The sequence below is a fragment of the Vidua chalybeata genome, chromosome 12 (genome assembly GCF_026979565.1).
Source record: "Vidua chalybeata isolate OUT-0048 chromosome 12, bVidCha1 merged haplotype, whole genome shotgun sequence".
Classification (NCBI taxonomy): Eukaryota; Metazoa; Chordata; class Aves; order Passeriformes; family Viduidae; genus Vidua; species Vidua chalybeata.
Window position 1 is genome coordinate 14,338,509 of NC_071541.1, and position 11,522 is coordinate 14,350,030.

The window sequence follows — 11,522 nt, forward strand, 5'->3', positions numbered from 1 at the left end:
ACAGCAATCTCAGCACAACTCAGCTGCTGAGGAAGCACAATAATAAACCTTCCCGTAGGACTCTATAGATGACTGCCCAAAAATATGGTTTGAGACTACCAAAAGAAACCTGAACCACAAATAAATCTAGTCTAATCCTCCTGTACTTGGCTCTGATCATCAAACACAGAGATGGAAGAAATATCTTTTAAAACCATAAAGATGCCTGAAAATCGCTTCCCAGATCCTACTTTTATGGATATTTTAATGCATGAATTACAGCTGATCCATCTTTAGGAGAAGTCTTCAAGCACTCAAGGACCACAAGTTTAAGTTCTTGACTTTTAATGCTATCTGGGGAACACTGTAACCAGATCCTGCCCACATCCTACTCAGGTGTAGCAGCGCAGCTTCTATGTCTCACTGACCTACAGGATTTTTGTAAGAGGCTGTTACATCCCACAAACCTACTATTCTGCTATATTTTAGCATCTTCTTACATATAAAACCCCCCTTCAGTTACCATGTTAGCAGAGACTGACAGTTTCATTGCAATTCAAAACTTGAAAAATTTACTCTTAACTAGACCCAGAATAATCTGGCATGTTAGGTCTGTAAACCAGCACAAGCTCTGAGCTCTACCCCTTGGTTACTGCACCACTGAAAGCAGCATCAGATACCACAACAAAAGAAGGCTCATGCAGTTAAGCCCAAGTGTTTCCCCAATAGCTCCCAAATCTCTTGTCAACTTTCAAATTTTTCAGAAGAGGGAGTGTGCAGTAACATGCCAGGTTTTGTGAAAGCAGTCAGCCAGCTGAGGAAGGCAAGCTCCCTCACTTGGAGAGGTACTGATCACTAACAGTACCAGTTCTCCCTCTCAGCACAGACTTGCAATACCTCAAGATGTTACATGTTTCTCTAAAACCACATCTCCTTTACATGCTGTAATTATTTTCTCCTCTCCTACTTCTTGCTTCCATGGGAGTTCTGTCTACTCAGCTGAGTGAACCTGAGGTAACCGAGTGATCCTGAGTTAACTCACCAGTCCTGAAGACATCAGAATTTCTTACTATATGCAATTTCTACCTAACACTGAATGACAACGTTCCAGCACTTCCTGATCTTACTTCCCTTCTGGTGCCACACTTTGCTAGGTCTTGCACACCATGAAGTAACCCTTACTTACAACACAGTGCTGCTTAATCATAAGTGATGTTAATTCTGTACATTATAATAACACTTGGTGTAGTGATTAGTTTTTTAATGAACCCCACAGATTGGCATTGCTCAATTTAGTACAATTGACTAAACTAAAATAAAAGCAAAGAACCTTCTACCTATACACATTCCAAAAAAACAACCAACCAAAAAACAAAAACAAACACTTGGTAATTTCACCTTCCAGAACAGGTTATATATTCAGAATGCATCCCTGACTGCATTTATCAATCAAAAATATGACTCCAGAACAAAACAACATATGCATCTCTTTATAAAGATTTTGGAATCACACAGTTTTGGAAGAGAAAACAAGAATCACCTTACACTCCAGAGGAAGCCCCTAATCCATCTGTACTAAAAGACTCATTCTGTCCTGGAAGATAAACTAGTTTGACCAATAACTTACACTTGTCCACAAAGTACAAACTATTCCGTGCAATATAAAAGCACTGTACTAGTCCAAAGGTTCAGTGTTCTTGCCCCTAATAAACCATCAACTCAGAACCCCTGAACATTCAGGCATTTTGGCTGAAACACCAACAGGCAAGCTGTTCTTTCAGACAATGCCAAAAGACATCACGTTATTATCTCCGAAGAGCTACTGAGAATCCTGTCTTAGCTGACAACTGGCAAAATAAACCGTTTAAGTTTGATGGAGATCAAAAAATGAAACCAAGAAAAGGAGAAGTTGATCCAGCCGTACTTACTTTCCTCACAATAGGCTGCTGCCCGTCTATACAGCCATACCACGCTACTAGTTTGTTCCAGGCTTCGGTGGGCACCAGCACGTAATCCAGCTCATCAATGAGGTGTTCTTTCAAACTCTGAGTTTGTGGATCTAGAAGGGAGACAGACAGCAGAGAGCAGGGCATCAAACAGCACCTTTTTTTCTCCAGACTCACACACGTACTGCCAGGACACCACGGAACACCAGCGCTCCCAGGGAGGCAGAGCCCGGCCAGTCCCCTCACGTTCAGGGCGGCGCGGCCGCGCGCCCTCTCCAGCACCCGGCTTCGAAAGCGAAAGCAGCGCGGGGAAGTTCCCCGGCCGAGCCCGAGCCCGGCCCCGCTGCCCGCAGCACTCACCGCCGAACAGGCCCGAGTTGTCGATGGGCCCCGGGAACAGGCCCGCGTTGTCGACGGGGCCCGGAAAGAGGTTGGGATCGCCGGCGCCAAACATGTCCCAGCTGTCGAAGCCCACATACTTCTTCCACTGCTTGAACCACCGGCTCTCCACCAGGTACCTGCAACACACGGCACCGCCCGGCGCGGCCCCTCAGCGGCGGCGCGGCCCGGCCCGCAGGCCCCGCCGCCCACAGGGGAGGGGGACGGGGACGGAAGGGAGGCGCGGGTGCGCTCACCAGGACTCGCCGGGCCGGAGGGCCGTGGCCAGGAGCGGCCCCAGCTCGGCTCGCTGCTCCGCCGGGTCCGGCCGGGCCCGCTCCCCGCCGGCCGCGGCCGCCGCCATGTCCGTGCGCGAGACCCAGCGCGGGCGGAGGTCGGAGCGCGCGCGAGCGCGCGGGCGGGCACGCGCTGGGCGAGTGGGAGGGACCCGCCCCGCCCGCGCGCGCTCCGTGACTGGGTGGGCGGGGCCGCGCGCGCTATGGCGGCGGCCGCCATCTTGCGGCGACACCGTGAGGGCGCTTAGGGCGTGGAGGGTGTGCTGCGCTGAGCGTCCGTACGGGGGCTGCAGGGGGAGCCCGGGGAGCGGGAGCACTTCCCTCCGGAGGGCTGGACCTCGTCCCCAAGGGAGCTTCGTGGTCGAGAGGGCTCTTGGGCCGGCCTCTTTGAGTCCTCAGATAAAAGCATTTCTGGGAACGCTGTGCTCCCCTCCGCCTCTGCAGCAGCACCAGCCCAGCCCTCCCCTGGGTGGCTGCTGCCAGACCGCTGTTCTGGGCTTCAGACACTGTACTTCACTTTCTCAGCAAGAATCTCCTCCCTGAATTATGGCTCAGTGAAGATCGAACCCAAGCTGAAACCTTTAGTTCTTCATAAAGAGTCTATTTTTTCTCTCTCTGACAAAACAGGTGGCAGAACCATTTGGTTGGACCGTGGTTTCAGTTTCAGACGCTCCACTTTCTCACGTGGAGCACACTGATAAGGGCGTTGGACTTCAGTTCTGTTACGGGAATGAACGGGAGAACGGGTGTGTGTGACAGACTGTGCCCGGGAGTTTGGGTACAGTTTCAGGAGAGAACTGCTCCGGGAGATTCAGGCATTGATCCCTCGAGTAGCATGTCCTGTGCAGCTCAGGGAGCCTGTCCTTGAAAAGGAGAGGTCTTGGGAAGAATTTTTAAAATCTGCCTTAAACGGTTGCGCCAAAGAAATCCCTTTACCTTATGTGAAAAAAAAAAAGGCAGGGGTGATCTGGGGGTGCTGTGACTGCCTGTGCCAGGAGGGTTCTGGCAGCACCATGGGCAGGTGGGCTGTGCCAGCCTGGCACTGGTGCAGCAACCAGGGTAACGTGATAAAAGCCTTTTATCTTCCTGACAGCAAGGCAAGTCCATTCAGTTAACACTGAAAGGACCATTTTCTCCTTCCAGTAAGAGTTGAGTTTTGTTACTGCCGTTTTTCTCAGAGGGCGGGGCCCCTTCGGGCTCTAACACACCCTATTATGGCAAGGCTGGGTGTGTTTTTAAAATGAGTCAGCTATTCTGAGATAGTGCCTGTGTGGCTGACCTCACTCTGCTAATGAATTACTGACTCCTCATAGAAAGTGTGGTAAACAATTAAATGGTTTCATCCAGGCCTTTCTGATTCAGTGCAAGAAAATTACATTGTTCCAGTTTCACTGTAGACAGAGGTGTCTGTGTTCTCCTGGCTCCTCAAGCACTTTCCTGTCAGCCGTTGACTTCTGTCCTGATCTCCAGCTCATCCGATGGGTGTGAAAGTGGCACTGACAGCAGCAAAGCCCCCTCAAGTACCACAGGACTGGAGGCAGGTGTTCCCTGCCTGCCTTATGATGGCAATGATCAAACACTGTGACTGAAAGCTGCCAAGGAGAAAGGGAATTAAATAGCTGAAAGAACCTTGTACAGGCTGAGTAAGAAAGATCTCAGACTCAGGTTGATGGCACTTCTGTTGAGTAGACACTTCTGAACACCACATCTCATCAGCCAGGATTTCAGCAGATAGCCCAGGTTTGGTGGGCAGAACACTAGGGAATCTGGGAGACAGAGAAAGGGCCAGGAAGGATAATTTTTCTTGGAACTAGTTAACACTCCTGACAGCTTCAAATATTTGAACTTGTTTAAGTATTTAAGAAGTTGGTGGCAACTATCAGCAGCTAATGGGGGAGAAGAATCACTGGGAGGGGGGACAAATAGGGACAAACACTTTCTAGGAAGGAGAGAATATATGAAGCTTTGATGTGCAGAAGAATGGAAAAACAGGAACACTAACAGAGGGATTGTTTGCAATTAAAATGTAGTGTAGGAGTGTATATGTGACAGCAGGAGATGTTGAAAGGACAACATCCTCATGCCACAGAAGCAGCCAATTGTGCTAAAGTAGTATTTATTTTAAGGTTGCCCTCTGAGTCAGTCTGTTTCTCTCTGGAATTATAGAAATAGAAATGGGTTGATTTATAATCCCTGAGGAATTGCCTGGGATTCTTCATGCCTCCCCTCAGCACAGAGCTGCTGCCTGTGGTGAAATGTTCACCTCCTCTCATCACAACACCAGCCAAGGTTTGGGTGTGAGATCCTGTGCGAGGACCGTGCCCACTGTCCCTGTCACTGCCAAGGAGCTCCAGCCAGTGCCCTCTGCTGCAGCCCACTGGACCCCAGAGCCAGCTGCTCCAGGGAATGCTGAAATGAGACTGGGAATAACAAGGCTGGGCAGCTTTCAGCCACGCTGCAGAGTTCCTGCTGGTGTGCTTACACTGGGATTGTTTGTTTTCCTGCTGGCATGGCTCATTTTTGTCCTGGAATCATGTCACTGTACTGCTTCTGGCATAGCTGAAGCTGTTCTGGACCTGTTGCTTTGTTTTTCTGCTAGCACAGCCCCAGCAGTCAGAAGGTAAAGAAATCCCTTGGCCATAGGCACAGAATAAGCACAGTTCAAGGTGCCTTTCTGACCAGCAGGCTTAGCGAGAGGCCTTTTTTGGCATAATGGAGCTGCAGCAGGTGTTGGGCTCTGCTCCCTGTAGCAGTGGGCCTTGGCCAGAGCCAGAGGCTGGTTAAGAACAGAGGAGGCCCCACTCAAACACTCAAGCTTGGTGAGTCAGGAATGAGGAAGTGCCACAGCTCATGTTGAGAAAGATTTTCAGTGCCCTAGGTTTTTGCTGCTCATGATCCCCTGTACTCTCCACCTATTTCAACATCCTGCTTTAATGAAGGAAGTAGAACTAACTGAAAAAATAATCCCCTACACCATGCATCATCTGCTGCAAAGCTTCAATAGCTGCTGAAAACATCCTGGTTTTTTCTATGAAGCTGTTTTGGAATTTAAGAAATCCCCCGGTGAGGATTGTGCAATCTGAGTTCAAAGCTCGATGACTCAGGGGTAGCAGCAAGCAGGGTGGTGCTGGTTGGAAGGTTTACCCAGTCTCTCCTCAACCTTGAGGGATCCTTGGATATAGGTACAGTAACAAAGCCACTCTGAATTTGTGAAAAGCTACAAACAAGAAAAAAAAAACTACCAAACCCTCAAATCCTGAGTGTTTTTATTATGAAAACAGTGCATGAAAGTGTTATGCCTTCCCGTGAAGAGCCCAAGTTTTTAGTCTGGATTAGGACTCCTCAGTCCCACACCAAGGTTATATGCAGTGCTACAAGGCCTTGTGAGGAGTGGCTTGCAATGAAAATGTGCTCACAGAGAAATTGAAGGAGTGAAAATTTTCCTGTAGAAGGAGTTGAGTGACTGGGCAGAAGGATGGCAGGTGAAATTTGGCACAGGCCCATGATTTCCCATGGGAAACTAATCATAATTCCAGTTGTTTAGCAGCAGCCTGTAAAACCAGGATTGCTGAGCAGGGCCGATATGTCAGAATTATTACTGAATCATAGAATCATTAAAATTAGGAAAGACCTCCAAGATCATTTGGTATAATTGTAGCAATTTCTCATTAAGTTCTTCTCAGCTCCGTGGTTGGCAGGAGTCACAAAACTGTTACGGAAGAAGTGAAAAAAAAAGGAAATATTTCCTGGCACATTTGCACTTGGGAGTGTCATATACAATTCTCGTGTCCAAAGGGAAACAAGGACACTCTGAGGCAAGGCACAGTTCCCATGGGCCAAGTGGTTGAATGGGGTAGTATTGCACTGGGAACATGAACAAACTGGTTTGTCACATGATTCCCTGGATCGTGAGGTGCTGGGGATGCACAAAGGTGCTTCAGGTCTTATGGAGGACTGGGCGAGCATGTGAGGATCTGTGGTGGGCCACCACTGATGCAAAATGGGGTAGAGCCAGTGAGGGGGAAGTGGCTCTGGGACAAGGGGAGGGACAGTGGGTGCTGCTTCTGGTCTAGGTCCCCCCAGGCTGCAGAATCACTCATCTCCCTGCCCTAGCAGTTATTAATTAGCCTGTTGTGGCTTGTTGCTGGTAGCCACACTGGGAATTCAGCCAGTGTAAAATCACCCCCTGGCCCTGTGCCAGTGTGTTCCCTCTGCGTGGAAGCCTTAAGGGAGGTCCAGTGAGCAGTGGGGCAAGGTCTGTTTGTTCCTGCCACCCTCCCGCTCTGCCAGGCTTGTTACACGTGGGGCAGGACACTGTACTGATTCAGATTGCAGAGCTCATGCCCTTGGTGTAGTTCAGCCTGACTGCACAGCCATGCTCGAGTGCTCCAAATCTGCCCCTGTGAGCACCCACATGGGCTGAGGAACAGGTAACAGACCCACCACGTTTTACCCAACTCGCCCAGATTTATCAAGTCACAGCCTTAAAGAAAGTACACATTTTTTTATTCATCACAGTGAACTACTGAGACTTACAGCTGCTTGCCCTGACATACCTTCCCAAACATTCCCGTGCAACTTTTGAAAACATCAAGCACACTTCAAGGATTTGGAAGATGCACCATCACAAGCAAAATCTGCACGAGACATTGGGATTTCTGCCAAAGCAGCAGCTCCCTGAAAGAAAAACAGCCAGGTGCACAGCAAGGGAAAAGGGCAGAGAACTTTCTAGGCAACCTTCTGCAGAAGCAACTCAATGTCGTCCTGGATCTTGATGGTTTCGAAACGCCGGCTGTAGCGTTTGAAGGGCACACCGTCGGGGCCAATGAGGAACTTCTCGAAGTTCCAGGCGATGTCATTGCGGCACACCGGGGACCAGATGATGTACTGCGGGTTGGTCATCAGCGAGGAGGGGTCGTCGTGCGGGAAGGGCAGCGCCTCTTTCAGGAAGGTGAAGAGGGGGTGCGCATCCTTCCCGTTCACCTCGCACTTCTCGAACATGATGAAATTGGGCTTGTACCCGTTGCCAGGACGAACGTGCTCGAGCATGGGAAGGATCTCATCGTTGGTGCCGTTTTCCTAAGGAAACCAAAGTAAACCCGCCCCGAGCACGGCCCCGTGAGAGCCCGGCCGGGGCGGGCGGCTCCCGGGCCCCGCTCCCCGGCCCCGCCACCCGCCCTACCTGGTGACCGAACTGGTTGCAGGGGAAGCCGAGGACCTGGAGCCCGCGGGGCCCGTAGCGCTGCTGCAGCTCGTTGAGCTGCAGGAAGTCGCGCGTGGTCGTGCCTCAGAGCGACGCCACATTGACCACCAGCAGCACCTTGCCTCGCAGCGAGCCCAGCGACAGCGGCTTCGCCGCGCCCAGGGGCCTCGCCGACAGCTCCTCCAGCCCCGCCGCGCGCCCGCCTGATCCCGTCGCCGCCATGGTGCGCACTGCCGGAGAAAACCGACCCTGCTCCCGCCGCCGCCGCGCTCTGCCCGCCCCGTCCCGCCCCGAGCCGCCGCCGACCCCGCCCCGAGCCGCCGCCCGCCGCTGCCGAGCGCTGCCCCGCGCGGGCATCGCCCCTCACGAGGCCCGCCCGCGCCTCCCGGGCTTGGCGGGCGGCGGGAGTCGGCCCGGGCCTGCTCGGAAGGGGGCTTTGATCAGTGAAATGCGCTGGGCGGGGTGGTTTTAAAACCCACAGCTAACAGGGATGTATCACCGATCCTCGGAAACGCTGTGGAAAAGCAGTAAAACACAGTGGTCCCAAGAGTTCCAGCCTTCGTAGTGACATTGCCACCCTCGTCCAAGGGTGGCACAGTGTGGCACCAAGGCCGCAGCGTTGTCCGAGGACACTACTGCCACCGAGCATGGCTTTGGGGAGAGAAACACCTTCAGTTTCTGCATCAGGAAGAGGAACGGGAGGGGCACAAGAAAGAGGGGCAACAAATTCCCTTCTTCAGAGTCCTATAATTTTTCCACCTCTTTGAAGCTGGTGAAGTCTACACACAGGGTTGCAGCTTGGTATAGCCTCACTAGATAAAGAGAAGTAGGCTCCTTTTTCAACTTCAGGGGTTGCTTTTCCCCACCCTTGACTTTTCCATTTCTTGCCTAACTGTTTCAGTCTGTTTGCAGGAGTGTTAGATCATGCAGTTTTGACTGCTCTGTTCCCCACAGATTGCAGGCAGCCCTAAGTGAACTGGGCTGTTTCTTGTGCTCACACCAAGCAGGTGGCCCAGCTGTCCCTCCACAGGTCCTTGTGAATCACTGCCCTCCCCCAGAGCACCCTGTGAAGAGGCAGGTCGGGGTCAGGCCTTGTGTCCATGTCCATGGGCTGCACCATCAGGGACTGTGGAGCAGCACAGCCCAGCAGGAACAAAGAGCCGGGGCCTCAGCTCCAGTGCTGCGCCCAGGGGGAAGCAGGGAGCCCCTGCTGAGGCTCCTGCCAGCATCTGCGCCAAGTGAGCTCCTTTCACAACAGCCCAAGGTCAGACAGCTGCTTATCAGCCCTGGCCACCAGCCAAGGCAGCCTGGGCCCCCGCGCGGGGGATGCGCTCAGCCTCCCCCTTGCTGTCTGCTCTCTTTCATGCTTGGGAGCAGGGACTTGTCACGAAATGCCAGCTGTCACTAACAGGCACCACATAATGCTGCCTCTCTGGTCTGGGTGCCAGGTGACTGCAGGATCTGGGGAGGTTGCTTTGAGCCATTCTTGGCACCTGCCCCAATGACTAGGAACTGGAATAGTTCCAGTTCCCAGCTGTGGCAAGTTTTGGGGACTTTCCTGATTATCTTGTATCTTTGGGGACCTGCAGTGTGTTGCAGCAGTGATGGCAGAAGCTGTCTAGTGTCTTGAAAGAGATCAGTGCTGGAAAACAGCTGATGACCAGAGACACATGATCTATGTTTGCTCTTGAAAAAATTGACAGTTACAGTCAACACAGACTCCTCCTCACCCACCCCTAGGCACAGCGAGCCACAGCTCTGGAAGAGGAATTTCCCTTCAGGGTGACCTCTATAGTGGGGCCACATCTCTGCTGCCACTTTTGACCTCAGACTGGCACCTTCACTCTTCTGTCTGGTCCCAGGGAATTACTCTGAAGTAGGGGAGTTTACTTCTGGGGCCATGACCTTTCCAGAGGAGCACAGGTTAGGGCTCTCCCTTCCTTGATGAGCGAGTTTTAAGGGTACAGAATGAACTTCCTTGTTGGTTCAGAGCTATGGCCTGTGCCTGGACACATTCTGTGCAGCCTACTCAGCTGGGATCCAGAGGAGTGCCAGAAGCTCCAGGGGGACCAGACAGGTTCAAGGGATTCCTTTTGGGCTGTGTGACAAGTGACAGTTGTCCTACAAGGTCAGAAAATTGCTGTTTAACAGCAACAGCGGCGAGTAATCACAAAGGCCACCAAACCACACCTTCTGGCCTCCTGCTTACATCATGTCCCCCACTCCTGGTACTGAACTCCCTCCCCTGGCACTTGGCTCCTCGCTTTCCCCCTGCCTCTTCCACAGCTCCTTGCCTGCCTGGATCGCTCTCCATTAGTGCTGAGCTCTCATTTCCCAGGTCAGGTCTGGCCATCTGTGTCCTCAGCTTGGTTTGATCCAGAGCAAATGTGGCTTCACATTTGTCCAGAGGTGACAGATGTGGCAGGAGCCCAGAGGGAGCCAGGCTGCCAGCCCTCACAGGCAGGAAAGCTGACTGATAACTGAGATGATGGTGTAGGTCAGCAAAAGCTTAGTCACACTGGGCTAACAGTCACTGCTGGGTTGAAGAAGGGCAGCAGATACACAGGCTTTGAGGAACAGGCAACCTGACTCCAAACCCCTGTAAGAGCCATTCTGTGACTGTGGCCACAGCAGACTGCAACCCCACATCCCTGCAAGACTGAAAACCCCCAGATTTGCTCAACTGCAACACCCCCCCAAAAAAGGGAACTGCAAATGAGCAACTAAATTTGTCAACAGGCCAGCAAATTAAATCCTCCCTGGCAGTCCCACGGCCACAGTTGAGAACTTCCTGCTTTGTTCAACCCAGTCACCCTGCAGGGGGAGGACAAACACCCAGGAGAGGAAGGAGGGAAGGGTGGGGTGGGTGAGACCACTGAGCTTGTCAGACAATTCACTCTGGGTGTCTGTGGCTGAAGTGGAAGGACAAGGAACAGAGGTACAGGGCATTCCTACAGCTGGGTCTGTTTCTCCTTTGCTGCAGGAAAAGCAATCAGGAATTGTCCAAAAAAAGTGACACGGGTGTTTTGTATGCCGTTATGGGATGCAGCCAGAGTGCTCAGACATGGATTATCATCAGTACCTGGACTCCCTCCTACCCAGCCCAGCGAGGAGGCTCTCAGCTCAGCAGCAGCTGCTGTAAACACCAGTGTGAGCATGGAGATGCCCACTGTTGTTCCCTGGCCTTTCCTCCCCAGGAGCGGCACAATCTGCTCTCCCAGCATGGCTGCAGCACCGGGCCCACATCTTGAGCCCAGCCTGTGCTGCAGGGCTTGAAGGCATCCTTCATGCAATGCCATGGCAAACACCCTGCCTCGTGCAACCTCTGCCACTGCTCCGCTGCAGCCCAGCTGCTGCAAACCATCACATGCTCCCACAGCAACACTGCATCTGCACCTCCCTTCCTCCTACACAGCCTCCTCCTGCTCAGGACTGACAAATCCAGCTCAAGTGATGCACTCTCATCTCGCTGAGTATCAAAAGCTCCTGGGAAGCTTTGCTGCTCGCTGTGGGGGCCAGGTGAGATACTGCAACTCGGCTCTGCTGCAGCGTTTGGAAAGCACCGCAAGCTGCAGATGGGTATCCCTTGCTGGGAAATAAAAATAAGTATTAAAGCACTTGTAACTGCTCAGCGAATTCTCTCTCAGCTTTATCAAAAATGCTATTTCTAATTCAGGCTGTCAGATGCTGGGACCAAAACCCAGAGTGAGGAATACAGAC

General features: G+C 52.2%; 2 protein-coding genes and 1 long non-coding RNA gene across 4 annotated transcripts in view; 1 reads left to right on the forward strand and 2 right to left on the reverse strand.

Annotated features, from left to right (window-relative positions):
* The window catches only part of USP4 (ubiquitin specific peptidase 4), a 33,601-nt gene extending 30,905 nt beyond the window's left edge, over positions 1–2,696 (reverse strand). For both annotated transcript variants that reach the window (XM_053953565.1, XM_053953564.1), the window contains exons 1-3: positions 2,561–2,696; positions 2,286–2,443; positions 1,908–2,038 (exon numbers count right to left, since the gene is read on the reverse strand). In XM_053953565.1, coding sequence (XP_053809540.1) covers positions 1,908–2,038; positions 2,286–2,443; positions 2,561–2,667 — 396 coding nt within the window. In that variant the 5' untranslated portion in view covers positions 2,668–2,696. The remainder of the gene's footprint in view (positions 1–1,907; positions 2,039–2,285; positions 2,444–2,560) is intronic.
* Positions 2,351–11,433, forward strand: LOC128794015 (uncharacterized). The gene is made up of 2 exons (XR_008432964.1): positions 2,351–2,439; positions 10,786–11,433. It is a non-coding gene; the product is annotated as an uncharacterized LOC128794015 (long non-coding RNA).
* GPX1 (glutathione peroxidase 1) lies at positions 7,089–8,080 on the reverse strand. The gene is made up of 2 exons (XM_053953566.1): positions 7,782–8,080; positions 7,089–7,678 (listed from the first exon to the last, which is right to left on the reverse strand). Exons 1-2 carry the CDS (start codon positions 8,022–8,024, stop codon positions 7,328–7,330), a joined length of 594 nt encoding a protein of 197 aa, XP_053809541.1. The 5' UTR covers positions 8,025–8,080; the 3' UTR covers positions 7,089–7,327.
* Positions 11,434–11,522: the final 89 nt, after the last annotated feature.